The 18,550-nt window shown below is 45.7% G+C and overlaps 1 protein-coding gene across 1 annotated transcript in view; it reads left to right on the top strand.

Moving 5' to 3' along the window:
• The first annotated feature begins 8,667 nt into the window (after positions 1 to 8,667).
• PPP2R2B (protein phosphatase 2 regulatory subunit Bbeta) overlaps positions 8,668 to 18,550 on the top strand; it is a 55,073-nt gene continuing 45,190 nt past the window's right edge. Inside the window, exon 1 of the mRNA XM_030459283.1 lies at positions 8,668 to 9,014. Within this exon, the coding sequence (XP_030315143.1) occupies positions 8,936 to 9,014 (79 nt within the window). The 5' untranslated portion in view covers positions 8,668 to 8,935. The remainder of the gene's footprint in view (positions 9,015 to 18,550) is intronic.

The raw sequence follows: 18,550 nt of genomic DNA, 5'->3' as shown, positions 1-18,550 counted from the left end.
GCGGGTCCCGGCTGCAGCAGCCCCGCAGCCGGTGCCAGCCCCCGGGGTGGGCGCGTCTGCCGCTGTGACAGCCCCTGCGCCGGGGGAGGGACAGTCCTGTCCCTTCGTCCCAACACGACCCAAAACCTGCAGCCATTTCGCGACGTGCCCCCGCCAACCCCCTCCCAAACTGGTCCGCCTGGGCGGGGTCATTCAGTCTTTTAAATTTGTGAAACGTCACAGAGGTTTATTGCTTTAAAATAGGCAAATTACTGAAACTCCCCCTCCCAAGGTGCACCCTGCCTTACAACAAGGAATTGCCGCCTTCTGGAGGGGGTCAGTCCCTCAGAGTGCTGAGCCTGGGGCCCAGTTAGCCTTCAGCTAAGTGCCTGAAATAAAAGCATCTCTGGTGAGCAGGGTAACAAATCCGTGCTGCAGGGAATTTTAATGATTTATCTACAGCTTCAGCAGCAGGAAAACCTGAGATTCCCTTCCATGGCCGAGGTCGGACTTTATCTTTTGGAGAGGTGAGACCCGCATGTTTAAGGGAGCTTTGCCCAAATGGACTAAAAATTGCGGGATTAAGTATCCTTTCTATTCTGTCTTTCACATTAGCGATTAAAATGAAATTAGTTTTTTTTTTTTTACTGTAAGTCATTAGAATTAAGTTTTTATGATTTATTTTTGGCTTTGTTTTTGTTTGTTTGGTGTTGTGTTGTTTTTTTTTTCCAACAAAAGCTAGAGCCAGTACAGCTAGTGGCATCAGAAGTTAAAATGTTACAAAAGTATTAATTCAGAGTTGTTCTCTGCAGAATAGGTCACCTGGAGAGAGTTTCAGGGCATCTCTGGGCAACAGATGATGTGCTCCTGGGGACACACCACAGCTGCGAAGCAGTGGTGAAATTCCGGGGAGCAGCGGAATTCCCTGCGGAGGAGGTGGAGGGGTAGGGGGGTGTCTGCCTGCACCGACACCCCGAGCAGAAACCCGGGGAGGAGAATCAGCTCCCCAAGGCACCCGTCATGACAACAGCCACCTCCAGCCTTCCCCGGCTGGTGACACGAGCAGGCGGTAGATCTCTGGTGCCTTCTAATGGAGAAGAGGCAGAGAGTTGGTTCCTCTCCTCCCAGAGGCTCTGCAAACCCAGTGTCTGCTGCACCGCTACGGGCATCCGGAATCCCTCCCTTCCACCCCCCCCAGAAAACCCGGGCTCTGCAGAAGTCTCAGGGAGAAAAGCACCGAACTGCTGCCATGGAATGTATTAAAAAAAAAAAAAAAAAAAAAAAAAAAGTGGTTTTATTCTCTTTTACACTTTCAGGGTTTTATCTGTTCAGCCAAATCTATTTTTGTTTCAAGTACAAAACAATTGTTAGCAATGGCTTTCAGAAGTTTAGCCATGTTTATTGTACGTATTTCCTAGAACCTTAATCCCTAAAAGAAGTGAACTTGGAGTGCCCAGATCTTCTACTGAATCAGAGATATTTTGAAGTTCTATTACGTGGATGCTTGATCAAAAGCGTGGATATTGACACAGAGATTTAATCCAGTTTAAAACTGCTGTGCTGAATATTTCACTTAGTTTCAACCCAGCAGAATCCCTCGCAGCTCCCTGTACCCAGTCTGTTCTGGCGGGCGGGATTTGGACCCAGAGGCAGCAATTCTGCCGTCATCCACGGAGGGTCACTGGTGATCGATGCTCATGGGCTCACATGGAGAGCAGTAACTTCTTGTTTCAGATACCTGCATCCGGAGTCATCAGGGAAGGTGATGCCCGCTCGTGGGGAGCCGCTGGGCCACACATCCCCCATCCCCAGCATCAGTTCCTGGAGCCTCTTCCCTTCAGCGTGTCGCAGAGGTGCAGACACCGGGGCTCCTCCAGCAACGTGGGGTCTTCCACAAGCAAGGAGCGAGGTTGTTCCAGATGGGCAAAGCTGTCCCGGTGTCAGTTGATCCGTCTCACGGAAGGGAAGCAAGGACTCATCTCTTCCAGCTGAGGATCAAACCACTGTCTATCACTAAACAGATTGCAAACCCTCCTGGGGAGCAGTGAAGAAATATATTACTCCTCTGAAAGACCCTTAAAAGTCATGAGAGATGAGATTTGCCTGAGAAAAATCGTAAGAGGGGATTCCTTCTCCACGGATACAACTTGAAGGGGGTCAGTGCACAAAAAGATCCTTGTCTTCATCTGATCATCTGAAAGAGTGTCAATATCATACATTGTCTGTGGCTTTGGAAAAGCTGAAGGCAGAGATGGATAAGCTACACAATGTCGAGCTCTGTTAGGGTTTGGGGGTTGGGGTGGTTTTTTTAGTTTATATTTGACAGATATAATTACTACCTTTATCCTCAAGAATGAACCATGCCTGGGAGGCATCAAGTCCCAGTTCCACAGCCAACAGGACTTAGGTATGGGTACTGCCTGTCCATTGTTGCACTCACAGCTCCAAAGGCAATGCAGACACTTTCAGAGCTGTACCGAGGGGCATCCCTCAGCACCACCCTCGCTCCATGCATTCCCTTTCCTCATCTCTACTTACACCAGGAAGAGGAGCACTCTCTTTTCTGACACAGACAGATACAAAAGGAAATCTGCCTCATTTCATTTACATGTTTCTCCTGCCACAATGAAAGTCACCTAACCTTGATTTTCTTGTGGGTTTTTTTTGTTTGTTTCTTTGTTTTAAAATTCCCATAATATTTACATTGTGAAAAACTGAGGAAAATCATAATATGGAAACAAATGTTTTAAATGCAGTTTTAAATATATTTCTGCAGAAGTGAATGCTTTATGAACAGCTTTGTGCATGATAATGGTAGTGAGCATGTAACAGCTCTCCTGGGAGCTGGGATGTTAGCAATAACTAACAACAAATGAGCTCAGCTTTACTGCACTGAGAACAGATGCACAGACAAGTTAACTCTGTTTTATGGGCACACAATGTGTCAATAGATGCGCTGGGAAGTAAACAGTATTCCTACTCCCACTGCTTTTCCCTAGTACCAACCATAACCTCACACACCAGGAGATGCTCTCTGTCTCCATCACCTGATCCCACCAATATTAACAGACTGTCACATGAAACTGACTCGATGCTCTCCCTCTGCTATACCTTCGTGACTCATTTTCTTTCAGGTTGAAAAGGCCACCAGATTTGTCAGGCGGGATTTGTTCTTAGTGAAGCCATGTTGGCTGTCTCCAGTAACAAATGTTACCAAATAAGAACTATCAAAGTAAAGTGAGGGTCTAATTCGCACAGAGTTCCTGTCATGGCAACACGAGAACTAATAAAAATGTTATAAACAAGAAATAACAACAGCACAAGCCTTATTACAACAGTTAGAAAAAGATGTATTTATTCACTGGTTTGTTCAGGTTAGAGAACCTGAGGTCTTATTGCTGTCATGACTATACAAAGAAAATCTTACATATAAAAGCATTCTTATCCCAGAGGGGCTTGATTGCCGTATTTGCTTTCCAGTTTTTATAATTTGCACTTCAAATCTCTGTGGGAAAAAAATTGCTATAACAGCTGTTGATTTGTATGAACTAACTTGCATAAATGTTCTTCCTCCTCTCCTTCAGGGAAAAGTCTGAGTAAACATGAGCCAGGGAAATCTATTCCCTTAGAAGTATCTTCCTGGCAATCTGAAGAACTTGGTTGCTTGCAAAAGTAATTTTAGCACTGCAGCATTTTTTTACCTATGCTGGTGCTCAGCTGTTCACAGCACCTTTCAGTTAAGACCACAGCTAGCTGAACATCCTGGGTTTTGGAAAAGAAACCTCTGCATTTCTTAATTTTTCTTTCAAGTTTCAGTGAATGTGCAAACATCTGGCAGATTATCTTCTGAGTTAAAAAGCAGTGTTTCTCCTGGGGAATGAGTCCACCCTCAAACTCCAGAATTATTAAACAGTGAGTATCCTGACCACTTGAAGGAGTGAGGAATCGACCCTAAAGCACTCCCAGTGTAATTCCTAACATATAAATGGTGACAATACCAGAATTCTGATGGGTGCCTAGTGAAGCAGATGGGAACCCTAATGTTTTTGCTGGTTTGTTCTTCCATACTAAAAAGCTCTGAGTGGCTGAGCTAGCAGACCCTGATGCTCAGCATGATGCTGTTGTGCAGTATTTATTATCAGGAGTTGCATAGCCAGGTATTAAACTTTAGGAATTTTTCTGTCTACTGGTAACAGAAGTCTACTGATTTGGGATGAAACCTAGAAATCCTAACCTCTGTCAGCCCCTGCTGGTGAGTCCCATGTGAGACCTGCCAAAATGCTTAATTACAGAGAGTCAATTATTAACGATGTCTCTCAAGTGCAGAGATGCAGACTGTCTCCCATGGAAGCTCTCCTGGAGCCAAACCAGGCTAAGGATCCAGCAGCAGAGCCTGCAGCACCTGGGTCCCATCCTCCATCCTTGCACACCACAATTTTAAAGCAGAATGGGCTCTGATTCTTTACAAACACTTTCAGTTTTGGGGTTGGTTTTTTTTTTTTCGGAGACTCCAGGGGGACGGAACAGTTGACAGGGAGGTCCCATGTTTTCCTTTTTTTTTTTTTTTTTTTTTTCCCAGGCAATTAACAAGTCTGAGTCCTGCAGCAGGACCCCCTGACTGAGTTCAGTGCCATGATTGCTGACCGTGAAACACTCTCATCTTCTGTGCCTTGTTTCACCTGTGTGTAAAATGGGTAAGATGACATTTCCTGTCCTGATGACTCTTTTGTGTGGCTTTCTTTATGTCTGCAAATTGTTTTGAGTTAGAATGTGTGTTAGGATAAAAGGAAGCAAGTTGTCCTTTGAGGCAGAGGATTTTTTGTGCTACAGTGAAAACTACACTACAGAAACGGGAAATTCTGCAGAGATGTCAAGAAAATGAGCAGCAGCAGTAGATAAAATCCTAATTTCTCGGAATGGTTTAACACAGAATATTGCTACAGCAGCAAGCAGAGTTGGGAGAGCTACAGCTTAATGATATGCCTAATAACAGAAAAGCCTGTAGCATTCTTTTAAATCAGCTGCAGTGCCCTTCTGGTTCCAGGCAGATGTTGGTTATAATATCACAATGTGCTGTAAAGCAGCTTCATTCTGCTTGGTCTCATTACTAAGCAGTTCACAGCTACACTAACCACAAACTGAGAAAACAAAAAAATAAATTGTTGTGGTAGTAAGAGTAGTTCTTTTTCTCTGTTTTGGTCTATCTTTAGCAGTGTTGGGAATGACTTGGGGACATTAGTATTCTGATGAAGAGAGGCTGTGACAAAGCCCATGACTACAGGGCCTCCTGACTCTGTGATGCTGCCAGTGATGGAGAGGGGAATGACTCCGATTGCTCCGTGCTGGAAACAGCCCTGCCATGGCACGGGGAGTGCAGACAGACAGGCAATTCATAACATAGGCATCATGCTCTCAGTGTCACAGTGTTAGCTTTGCACTTTGTGTGGGAGAATGATACCAGGTGAGCAAATATTTATCTTCGTGCAGGGATTGCAGATATTCGTGTGCCAATTTGTATGTGTGTGTTTGTTCACGAAAGGACAAGCTATATACCAGTGTGATTGTATCTTACCTCCCTTCTGCATCTCTTTCCCTGGCAGGATTTGGAAACCTCATGCAGGATGTGCTGTGGTGCTTTAGTCAAGTGAAAGGAACTATAGATATTGGGGTGACAGAAGGTAAGTTTATTTTTCCTTTTGTTTCTGCAATCAAAAATAATTTCTTTGCCATGTACATCTTGCCTACTCAATGTGCAGAGGGGGTGTTCATGTATTGTTGGAAACTGCTGGCAAAGAGCTAAGTCACACTCTCTTGGTTTCTGCCTTCATTATGTGCTTACACGTTTGAAAGAGATGGACCTCTACAATTACCTACTGATCCAGAAAATTCATTTGGAGGCATTATGTCTTAATCATATACTAAATAGTCTTTGAAATAGATTTGCTTTTGGTTTTTGGCTGTTATTTACAGAACTTTTCAGGGAATTCCGAGATAGCTTCTCCCACTACATATCCTTTACTGGAATCAGTTGGATTCTGTTTCTGAGTAACACAAGTATAACTTGGTGCTCATTCTTGTACCTGGAGTTAAAATAAATTGCAGTGCATACATTTCTACAGATATGTATCTGTGTGGAAGGGAACGATGCATGCAGCTGGAGGACTCATGAGCATGTCCCCTTTCACACTCCACAGCTTTCAGGGTGATTTGTGCTCCTCAGTCACCCCAGCACTTCTGTCTCTCCAAGCACATCGGTTCAGCATTGAGCTAACATGTGGACTGCAAAACAGGGAACAGTAGAAAAGAAAAATACATTGTTTTCCTGTCTTTGAAACCGAATTCATTAATTCAGTTCTGTTCATCCTATGGCTGTTTTGCATTAAACTTTCTATCGGGCATTCTCCTACTCTTTCTCATCCTCATTTCACACTTTTGTCTTCCTTTCTCTTACTGCATCAGCCATCAATCCATTAAATACATTCCCCTTCTGTTTCACACTTTATGCTCTATATGTTCTTTATCCCTCAGGAATAACTGAATCCTTTATCACACCCCTCTTCTCTTAACCCTCCCAGTGAAGGCAGTGGCTTTGTGCCATGGGGAGGCCCAGCACACAGTGATGAAATCCAGTCTTCCTGTGTGCAGAGCAGGTTGGTTTGTATTACTGCAGTGAGTTTGCATTCCCATGTGAATGTCTGTGATGTCTTGTTTGGAGCTGGTTTCTCAGGGATCACCCTGCGGACTGACCACACGATGGGCAGGCTGGTATCTGGAATACAGCATGTGAGGGTGCTGCCTATCTGGACTTAATTACACCAGCAGGACTGTGCCAGTGTTTTCTGCCTGAAGCCAGAGTGTGGACACTACTTGTAGCATTTCATCCCTCCAGCTGAATGGTTTTGGAGTTGAGAACAGTGCTGGGGTGGAGCAATGCCTGGGGAAATGTTGCTAGAAGTGCAACTGATCACAGCTCCTCATGTGGATATTAATAACTGAAGGAACTGAGCTGACCTATTAGATATATTTATTTTATTATATTGCCTGAAGTGTGATCCTTTTTAAAAAGTGCAGTCTAGTCAGGCTGAGAAGAGGTCCCATCAAGACCAACAATGCACTCTTTTTTGCTTTGAAGGTCCATGGTTTCTCAGGCATATTCTCAGCTTGCCCTAGCCTTCTCTAAAACCATCCCAGCTCCAGAACATTAGTTCAATAAGCTGCTTGCAAATTCACATTCTTTCCCAGGTTTTATTGTACACTATTATGAAAGTGGTAACTGAGATGCTGTGATCGTTAAAGCTATGTAGCTGCAGTTTTCACATCTATTATGTGGTTTAATTATGCATGCCACACCTAATTTGCATCTGTAATTTCAACTGGAGATGACACCACTTTCTCAAGTAAATCTGATGTAGTTTCTGGATGCAGCTAAACAGTGGTGTTGAGACATTGTTTCTAGTTCCAGTCTAGTATAGTAAATGTAAATTAAAAAAATAATATATTAAATAATTGGCATCATACATGGCCACATAATCTGACTTTCCAAGAAGAGTGCTTTACAAAATACTCTTTATTTCATATCTTGTTTCTTGGAATGGAGTTAGGACACAAATACACTTAATCTTCAGCCTTCACTTGTGTGTGATGCAGACAGAGAAAGCCATCCTCTCTAGGAAGGCTTTGCATTGCTTGCAGCCAAGCCCCGGATTGCTTTTCCACATCCAGAGAGGGTGTAAAGAGCAAGATGCTCAAGTGAAACGAAAATTTCTTCTCTTCACTGGCACAGGTGCTTTCCATCTCGTTGGTGTAAATGCATTTGTGCTATCACCTGCTAATTAGCAATGAAATTATAAAGCCTGCAGCCAGATGATGAAACCAAACAGCCAAATGCTCCAGTGCTCCATATGAGGTAACAACAGCAGGCAAGAATGGTGAGTGGTTTGGTCCTAAACCAAAAATTCGTCTGCAGAGTTATTAAGCAGCAGGAAAATGGGGGGTGTGAGCATCAGCGGCTTAGCACTTTATTTCCTTCCAAGCTGCCCTCCTTGATGCTGTGATATTTTGCCTCCTGTGCACCTGGGCAGGCTGCAGCAGGCCACTTGGCTGTGGACGGAAGGTTTCTGCCGGAACGAGTAGGTCGTGATTGAAAAGAAAAAAACCCAGTGGAAATATTGATCCAGATCTGTTGCACTTAAACGCTGCAGGTTAAGCTGAGTATCGAAGAACGAACTGAGAGCAAAGCCCCAGATTCATACGATAGCAAAATGTGTTTGTAGTCCATGGCTTGACGTGCATGCTGTGGTTTGATCAGTGCCTTTCTGGCGCCTGCTGCTTGCTGCCTGCTCTGGAAATGCTTCCCGAGCACCCGGAGCTGCGCAGCCGCGGGGGTCGGGCAGCTGTGGCCCCCAGTGAGGGGCAGGGGCCCCCGGACCCCTCCGGGCAGGAGCTCTGGAGCTGTGCTTGGCGCGGGGGGAGCAGCGGAGCAGCCAGGCATCAGTGTTCTTGGGCTGGTACCGGGTCCCCCCGCGGTGCTGGGCCGGGCTCCGGGGCTGACGGGGGCGGGATGGGGGCTCCCCCCTCGGCACCGCGCGGGGGTCCGGGCCTCTCCGCTCCCCCCGCGGTGCCGGGTTGCCGGGGGTGTGTTCGCGGGCAGGACGGGCTTAGTCAGCACTCCGGGCCGCGCCTCCCGATGCGGCGGGGCCGGGCCGGAGCGCTGCGGCCGCGGCGGGTCCGGGGCCATGGGGACCCGCGGGCAGCCAGGCACCCCCCGCAGCCAGCGACCACCATGTAGGCTGCCCGGGCCCCGGACAACCCTCATGGACTGAGGAAGGGGTTGCGTGATATCCTTCTTTATTTTATTTTTTTTTTAATGTTTCTTTAGCGTTGTGTGGGTTTATTTCCCTTCCTTTTTATTTTTTTTATTATTATTTTTTAAAATTTTCAATTACCGTGCTGGAAGATGAAATGCTTCTCGCGCTATCTGCCGTACATCTTCAGACCGCCCAGCGCCATCCTCTCCGCCAGCTGCCACGCGGAAGGTACGCGGGAGGGGGGGGGGCGGGCGGGCGGGCAGACAGAGCCCCCTGCGCTGGGGGTCCCCGCTCCGAGGGGGGGAAGCGGCTGCTATAGGCTGCGGTGGATGGCGGGAGGAGGATGAGAAGGCAGGAGAAGGGCTCGGCAGGGCATGACTTGGGTTATTCCTGACAGTGCTGCTGCGTTCATGGTTATCCCTGCACTGATTGTGCAAACGGGCAAGCAGCAGAACCGGCTGGGGGAAGAATTTCTGGTTATAGCGCTGCACGTTTTTCAGGTTTATGTAGTTTGTAAATGTGGCCTATTATTTCGTCTGCATGTTCCCAAGAAAATGAAAGAAAAAAACCGTGTCTAGCACTTGCTGTGTTTGGTTACCTGTGCCCTTCCCCTCCTTCCCCAAAGCTCCTTTTCGGGTCTTGGCAAAAGGGCTCTGCAGCTCTTCGGGATAAACGGAATGTTCTCAGCAGCGTTTGAACTTTGTATGTTGTGGGAAGGAATGCAAACTGTCGGGTCTGTGTGCTCTGAGACTCCCGTGGGACTTTTCCCGTGGAGAGTGCTGATTCCTGCTGGTTGATAACCCCGTGTGACACGGCTCTGCGTGTGTCTGCTGTGAATCATCTGCCACTGCCCAAACAGCTCCGTGGGATCAAAATTCCACCCCAGTGCTGCTCCCCTGCCTGGAGCCACAGAAGCTTTTCCTCATGCACCAGAGTTGGTTAATGAGGAAACCCACCCCTCCTATCCCCCTGCTTCCACGGGATCATTCATGGGTTGGTGTCCCATGTTTGAGTACAGTCCTGCTCAGGAGCACACGCTTGTGTCCCATTGACCTTAGGGGCGTCACTGTGGCTTGGCTGAATTGCTGAGGTTTGAGAGTTTGAGTCCACAGACTGTCCTTCAGACCATGACTGACTCCTGAGCTGTATCTGTGGAATATTGTTGCAGAAAAGCATTTATTGATACATCACTTAAGATGCAAACCAGGTATTTGGTCTGCCTTGTTCTCGTGGTGGTGTGTGCACTGAAAAGTGATCCAAAGATATCTTTTATTGTGGAATTTGCACTGTGGGCTTTTTGTCATTTATTATGTGGTATGAAAAGAGGGTTAAATGACAGAGGGGCTGGTGCCTTCCCAGAAGTATGTGTGTGTTGGTATCAGGCTTGCCATGGGCAGGCTGCAGCAGCTGGCAGCCTTGGGATGTACGTTTACAAAATAAAACACTTCAGAATGAATACATACATACTGATCAAATAACTGCCTGGGGTTCTTAAATTCAAACTTTTTTTTTTATTTCTGCAGCATGTTCAACTCAAGGATATCAAAGATCATTTAAATCCTTAGCTAAGTAACCTTCAGAAAAAAAGCCTTTGAATTAAGAAAACAATATCCTTTCCTGTAGACAAGGAAGCAAGCACAAAGATGGGAAGTGAGTGCTCTGAGGTCATGAAGTCTCCAAACATTGACTTGTGTATGTTTTTCTACCAGAATTTAAACAAAAACATATTTTTTGCAGTTTTCTAAGCAGGGCTTGAAATGCTAGCTGTTTTCCTTTGGACACGTTAGTTGCTATTTAGACATGTAATAGCTATTTTCTATCTTTAAAATCTGTTGCTGTGCTTAGGAGATCTTTAACTGCATTATTAAGTTGACAGACCAACAACTTGGAATACATCTTCAGTAACTTCCAAATTTTTCCAAATCCGGTTGACACTGAGTTATCCTGAAGGTCTCGAATCACTTTCTATTTCATGCTGCACATTGTTTATTCATGCAAATAATTTAGAATTACTCAGCCAGTAGCTGTGTGTTAGGAGCAGGCATAGCCCAAGCACTAATCGTGGCTGAGGAACTCTGCTTCTGGCTGGTTTTCTTTCTCATGGGGAGTAAAACAGCTTCACACTGTGCTGTGGGGAGATTTCCACTTGCTTGGGAAATAGAAAACAGAAATAAAAGAGAACTTCCTGTGCCCAAGACACTCCAAACTGAGACGATGTGTGATGGGTGCAGCAGGTTCGTGTGTGTGTGATAGGAACGGGAGGAGCTGCTGGTGGTGTCCAAGGGCTCTGAAACCCTGCCGTGCTTCATCCTGGCTGCTGTCAGCTGCAGATGTGAAAGGAGGAGCAATTCCGTTTCAGATGTGACTCACGTTGGAGAACAACAAGAGGGGAGGGAGCACGGGAAGGTCCCGACTCGCAGCTGCAGGAATGGAGAACAAAGGGCTGGCTGTAGAATTGCCCCGGGCTGTGAGCTGGGTCTGGCTCTCCTCAGTTCACATCTTGGCCGTCTCTAGGACGTGGTGGTGATGGTGGCTTTCCTCTGGGATGTGCATCTGGAGCTTCACCTGTGTCCTCTGGGCTCCCGGGAGCTGCTGGCACAGCAGCTTGGGCTTGCGTGCATTCCTCCAGAATCAGAGTATTGGGTCAGGGCTGGAAGGAAATGTGGGCAGATTTCTTAGTGGCATGTTGGATGGAGTTAGGGAAAAAACGAACAGTCCCTTAGGAGTCATCTGGTGGGATTAGCTGTGCTTATTGGTAAAGTTGATCTATTACAGGGATTCTTACAAAAGATCTGCATCCATGCCAGATTTGGTCAGGAATCTTACTCTCTTCCAGCTGGCCTCTAAGCTCTTCTAATTTAGCAATAAATTAGTTGATTTGAGATTTTTGAGTGGGAGGAGACACACAGGAGAAAACCCTTGTGCCCCATTGCTCCTCCCAAGTTTCCAGTGAGGGTAATTTTCTGCTTTCTGAAGCCATTGACAGTTCTGCATTTCTCAGTCTGCTCAGACTTTGCAGTAGCATTTTTGGAGGTTCTAGCAGAGGTGACACAAAGGCCAGGATCTTTGATCTCTTGTGTTGGAGCTGATTTTAAAGCTTAGCTCAAAGGTGCCCTTAAGCTGGAGGGTTAGCTTTTTTAGGGGTCTTTAACATGAAAGCTCAGCCAGAGGCACCTTAAAACTAAGCTTTTTACCTTGGGGGGGCCTCTAGGCTAAGTTTTTTGCCTTTGGAATATTGTTGAGTGATGCATGTAAAAAATAAAAATAATCAATTCCTCACATGTGCTAGACAGAGAATTCCTCTGTGGGTGACCACAGAAGCTAAGTTCATGTTTTACTTCTTGTCATATTTAGATCACTAGAATAAGCCAATTAACAGGGTGAAGAGAAGTGCTGAAAAGGTGTCAGAAAGCTCCTGCTGCCAGAGGCTGAACTGCTGGTGGCATGGAACAGCCCAGGGACCAGCTGGCAGCCAAGGTCCTTGGCTTGGAGGGAACCTGAAAGAGACGATTTTCTGTTCCTTCCTTTAACTTTGTTACTGTGATGGCCCTCACGGTTAGCATCAGTCTGTCAGTTCTATCCCTGCTGCGTTGCCCACAAGTGGGTTTGTTTTCCTGGTGAATCATTGCTGTGGCTGAATTAATCAGCACCAGCAGTTGGTGAGAGCTTCACTGAAGTCCTGAATTACCCCAGAATAAACCCCACGTGAATTAAATTTGAAGCATCATTAATACTGCCGAGTGGTGTGTGCATTAGAGGTACAGTAACATTGTGTAAGTATGCAAATATGGTTTGGTGTAACTCGTAGTCTATAATTACATGAAGAGAGACCATTAGTTTAAGGCTGATGGAGAACACTGAGCTAAGATTGAGCTTCCTACAATAATAGCATTTCCTGATTTAGCTGTTCTTTAATTTCTCAGTCTGAATGCCAGATCAGCCCTTGCTTTTTAGTGAAGAACATCAGCCCTGTGCAGGAATGCAGCCGCCTGCTCTTTCCATAGCAGTAAATGAGGTTAATTTTGTGCAGCCATGAAGAAATTGGTTGTTGCTAAGGGGAAAAAAAAAAAAAAAAAAAAAAGGCAAATTCCCTGTCCAAAATCCTAGGCATAATGTAAAAATGAAGCCTGGTATGTGAAAACTCTCTTCTCCTCCTCATGAGCTGCAGGCCTGGTATCTGATCCATCCATTTCTCAACTTTGCTGTTTGCTGGGAGGTGGTTACTGGTGTATAGAGGGCTGGAGTTGCAGGAAGGGCTGGTTTCTCCATTAGGGATGAGTGGTATACCTGCATTTTTGCTGTAACTCAGGAGCTGGAATTATCTTTCCCTGGCTGCACTAATTGCATTTTTCTTTCTGCTTTTTGCTTTTTTCTTTTTTTTTTTTTTCCTCCTTACTCTGTCTATCTCAAAGCCTCTTAGGAAAAAAAATGTTTTCATTATTCATATATATACATAGAGGGCTTTATTTTGCTCTCTACTAGCTCCAGGATTTAAAAAAATAGTAAGAAGGCTGTTTCAGCTGTCAGAGAGCTTTTGTCTTGCAGTTGTGCTCTTTCAGTATAATTTTTTGTTTGTTTTTTGGTTTTTTTTGTTTTTGTTTTTTTGTTTGTTTTGTTTGGTTGTTGGTTTTTTTTTTTCTTGCCACAGAATAGAGTAATGGTAAGATCCCTGCTTTTTGTCTGAATGGTGATGTTCTTGGAGTGCTTTCAGTGGGGAAAAAGTGTACAAGTGACTTTGAAAGTTGCTACTGTTTCATTCATAGCTCAGCATGAAATCTCTCGTCATGATCATATGCTACATGTTTTTTGTTTTTTAAGGGGAGGTAGAGTCAAAGGTGAGAAGGAAGATTGGCTCTGGATGAGTTGTCTGTGCTCTGTTACTTGGCCACATGCTTCAGCTTGTTGTGTCCCCAGGAGGGAGTCTCCTGTCTTATGTTCCTAGGTGGTACCTGCCCCAGCACCCAAGGCGTGAGGTGCTGCAGGTCCAGGAGGCTGTAACAAAAAAACGGGTGATGGAGAAAACTAGAAACTGCTTTTTTGTGGTGTCAGCCCCTGAGAAGCTCTGATGTGTCTGTGCAGGTACCTGTGGGTTAGGGTTTCTGATTTGGCTGTGGCCAGTTTGGGCTGTCTGGACAGTCTGGTGTCTTGGTGGCATTTTTTTTATTTTAGCCAGTGGCATTTCTAAACCTCTTACTGCAACATAAAAGTGCTTTGTATCTGTAAATAAGCTCTGATAGTATAAACGTTTACATATTGAGACCATGATCATACACTGCTTTAAGTTTGCAGCCACAAATAACATGACTATGCTGAAGTAGGTTGTTTTGGAGGGGGTTTTGTTGTTTTGTTTGTTTGTTTTTAAAAAATAAGCCTCGTAGCACTTGGACTCAGGCAGGGCCCGAGTTGGAGATCAGCTTTTGTTGTTACAGAAGTACATGGATTTGCACTCATTTCTCAGGCTAAAACGTGACCTCATTTGTATTCTCTCAGAGCTATTGGGTTGAGAGATTCGGTTTTGAATTCTCACGGGCGCTGAGCAGCAATCCGAAGGGAATTCATCATCCTGCCCTAGCGGGACCCCTCTGACCTGTTCAGGTGGGGTCAGGGCGGGACCTGGCCGTGTCCCTGCTCACTGCCGCAGTAACCACCGCAGATGCCGGGAGCACGGCTCCCCGGTACCGGAGCCGGACGGTGCAGCCGGGCGGTCCCAGCCCCTCCTCGGGGAGGCGGAGCAGAGCGGGTCCCAGCGGCCGCCCCCCGGTCCGGGCGCGGTGCCGGCAGCTGCCGGGCGGGGGCGCGGTGCCGGTCCTGGTCCTCCCCACCCCGGCCCGTCGGGAATGGTCGGTGCGGTCCGGCCCTAACTGTACCCCCCTTGCTGAGGGGATTAAATACTGTTAATTGTGGGTGTCCCATCCTGACGGCGGAGGATTTGTAAAAAGATTTTTCTGCTCCCCCCGTTGTTGTTGGGCAATCGCCACCGTCCCGCTCTGATCGGGGTCCTGGCGCAGCCGGGGGGCTCCAGGCTCCCCAGAGCTCTGGCTCCCTGCAGGTCTGCTTGTCAAACAGCTACAACTGCAGAAAAAGCAGAATCAAGAGCATATTTCCAAGGCTCTAGGGATATTTCTGTTCTGTGACTATATTTTGCTCGCTACAGATGGGTTCAGCTGCAGCTTCCCAGTGTTCCTGATTCATCTATATTTAGTTAGTGCTTAAATCAGCACAAAGGTGCCTTCTGTCGTCCCTCCCACTCTGCAGAGACCTGATGGAGGTTGTGGAGTTGCACGGCCAGAGATACTCCGGGGAGTGGGGAGAGGGGGAGCAGCTGGCTAGGGGGCTGAGCTTCCCTGCAGATCCCACAGTGGCTTCATATGGAGTTATTATAAGCACTTCAGGGGATGGCAGGATGGTGAGTATAGGCAGGGTGACCCATGTGGAAGAAAAAAACTGAGAAATTGTTTCTATTTATTCTCCCCACCACTGACAGGTTTGCCTGTGTGTTGGTGGGATTGCCCAATCCGTTTCCCCCGGTACCACGGACTGCCTTTGGCACAGACCACAGCCACAGCACAGTATCTCTTTCATCTTTGCTGGAAGCAAGGTCACAAAAAAAAAATAATTCTCAGAAATTCCTCATGTGTTTTGGTATTGTGGTGGAGCTGTGCAGGTGTAATTGCTATACACGAGACCCTGCTCTTACTTCAAAAGCCTTGTATTACACCAGTGACTACTTGATGGTAGCCCAGCAAATTGTTTCATAGTAGACTCTAAATTTTCTAATCTGGATTGTAAAAGCAAAACGGGCTGTCATAGGCTCATCTTTCTATATTTAGGAAATAAATGCTCTATCAGCTTTGAAAGCCATATGGTGGATTTATTCTCAATCAGCAGTTCCTTTCAAATGCGAGTTCATGGCACTTGGTAATACATTTTCCAGTATACAGCTCGGCATGCTTCTCTTTTTTTTTTTTTTTTCTTTTCCAGTATATGGTTTGAGAGTGGTCAGCTGGCTGGGTTGTAGGCCACCTCTTGTCTGGGCAATGCGGATTCAGCAATATAATTAATCACTTACATTAGTGAGTTCTTACAAAGTCCTGTGTACTTCATCATCAGTTTTTGTCCCTGTGCGGATTTGTTCCCAGTACTGTTGGCTGCTTTTTTCTTCTCTTTCTATGCAGTGTTGCACAGCAGTGTGAGTTATTGGCTCAGTTTCCTCTGGAAATGGGGCAGATGCATGTGTGCAGGCCCAGTCAATACAAGCTTGCACGTTGGTGTTATTTCTCTTTAATCTGGTTTCTTAGTAACCCGCCTGAAGTGGGAAATTTTACAACAAAATGAACGCATTCAAAAGCAGGAGCTGCTGAGAAGGCTTCCCTTTTATTTTTGCCTTGATTCTGCCTTTAAATTCAGCGTGCCTCAGATGAAATGAAAGGGGAAGCAACTCACAAGCAGATGGCAACAAAACCACTATGAAGAAAAAAGCATCAAGGTGCATTTTGTGACCCACTGCCCCATAGTTAGATGTTATTCTGTAGAAAGAGGCTTATTGACTTTGCTGTTTAACCTAATCGCAGTTTAGGCTTCTCTCCACCCACACTGTTAATGTGAAGTCTTAGGTGACAGAATAATTGGAGAAGAAAACAATCCAATTGATTAAAACCCCCTCCTTCTTCTGGGGGTGCTGTACCCTGAGCACACACACCTACACAGCAAACAAATCGCCTATGCACGAGTCCATTTACACTCCTCTGCTGCCCAGGATGCTCTCAAATCTTTACCTGCTCCTTTTTCTGCTTTGTGATTTTTCAAGGGTAGTTGTCCTTGAGAGGAAAGGCATTGCAGGTTTGCTGTGTTTGACATCACTCTCCATGTTGCCTGAACTTGAAAGCCATGAAATTCACACTGATGAAATTTCATGTATGTCAGGATGGGAAGACCACAGAGAATGTTTTTGATAGAATGTCATGGCTGTGTTTTTCTGGCACAGATTATCTGAGGGCAGGAGTGAGGGGAACATTGCTGTTATATCCCTTGGCAGTTTGTTCCCATAAATCTGTGTCTCAGGAAAATGGAGCGCTGCAACCTCTTTGCCATAGTCTGTTGGCAGAAGATGCATGTGATGGTGTGTGGATAGAGCAAAAATGACTCCACAGTCAGCAGGATTATAATTGGCTCTGGTTGGGTGTGGCAGGTTGGAATGAAAGGGCTTAGAGAGTGGAAAGTTCTTGGGACAAAGTGGTGGTGCCCAGGAGCTGCAGGTGCTGTTGTCTCCCTCTGGGCAGGAGCAGGGTGTCCAGCCTCTTAGCATCCTTCTGCAGCAACATGGGTGGGGGTGCTCCTGAGAAGGTGGAGAGAACTGCTAAAAGTGTGAACTTGGGATAATCACGTGAAATAAAATATTGAAATGCCTTTTTTTTAATTACACAATTACTTGTTTTAGGTGAGTAGTCATGCTAAGGCTGTGTACGGGTTAGCATCCAGTTTTGCATATATATTGCACGAGGAATGGGGTGTTCACTGCACTGAACATCCAGAGAACATGCTGATGGACTGATGATGCTCATGCTAATGAATCAATTACTCTTCGTGCCCAAATGTTTCTTCCTTTAAATATTCAGGAATCATTCAAAAACATGGAAAGAATTAAATCAATTTTGTTTATTGAGTTGCATTAAAGTAACAGGATTCCCACATGGACAGAGGCAATTGAATTTAATGTTATTTTACATGTTCTTCCAGTCTCATCTTGGTGGGATTGGCTCTGTTTTTAGGAAGGTGTTTTTTTTTTGTTTTGTTTTGGGGGACAACAAAATCTTAATGATCACATTCTCACATTTCAGTGTGGACTTTTATGCATAATACTTGCTGACCTCACTGCTTATGTTGTTACTATATGTGATTCAGGAGAAGGCTTTGGGAAAGGGGGTATGTGTGTGAGCACGTGCACGTGTTTATGTTGGCATGTGACCCCTGTGCTGCTGCTGGATCCCTGGTTTGGTCAGGTCTATTACCTTTCCTTCCCTCAGGCATTTTATAATCCGTTTAACATAACACAGTCATTTGTCTTGTTTGCCAACTGCTTAACAGATGGATTTGTGGTTTTCATAATTACTATATGAATGTTAATAAGACGTGATATCTTTTATTAACAAACAGTTTTCCAGGCTTGTTTTTCCAAATGGCATGAGGTAGATTACATGTCAATATTAGCAGCATACAAATACAAATATTAGTTTTACATTAGCGCTGTGAGAAGTTGTGCAAACTTTTAAGGGTCCCCATGGTGTCTTCCCCCCCACAGGTTATACTGTAGTTATTCTTTAGCAGAACAACTGGTTTTGTGTTTTGTGAAAGGCTGATCCCTCCTTAGTGTCAGGGAAGCACAGACCTGGCCGATGTCCTCAGCCGTTCAGTGTCCTGCCTGTGTGGTGTTCTTCCACCTTGTTTAGATCCTTGTGGGATCCTCACATCCCAGCTCTCCTCCCAGAGACTTTCAAAAGTGGAAATCAGTGTAAATGAGTACGAAGACTGCAAACCATGTGGGAGAGAAAACTTCTCCCACCCTGGGATGCTCTCCTACCTCCTGTCCCAGCCAGCCCTGCCCATGGGATGCGTGGCCATACCACACCAAAGAGGGGTGAATCAGAGCTTGTTGGGATGCCTCCTTGTGATTTTTCCCATACCAAAATAGTTTCATGCTTAACATACATTCCACGTTAACCGGAGCACACGTGAGGCTAGGCTGGCTTTGCAGCACTTGGCTGGGT

Source organism: Calypte anna, chromosome 13 (genome assembly GCF_003957555.1).
Source record: "Calypte anna isolate BGI_N300 chromosome 13, bCalAnn1_v1.p, whole genome shotgun sequence".
In the NCBI taxonomy this organism is placed as follows: domain Eukaryota; kingdom Metazoa; phylum Chordata; class Aves; order Apodiformes; family Trochilidae; genus Calypte; species Calypte anna.
Note: the sequence above shows the minus strand (reverse complement) of the source record. Positions and strands in the feature narration are given on the sequence as shown.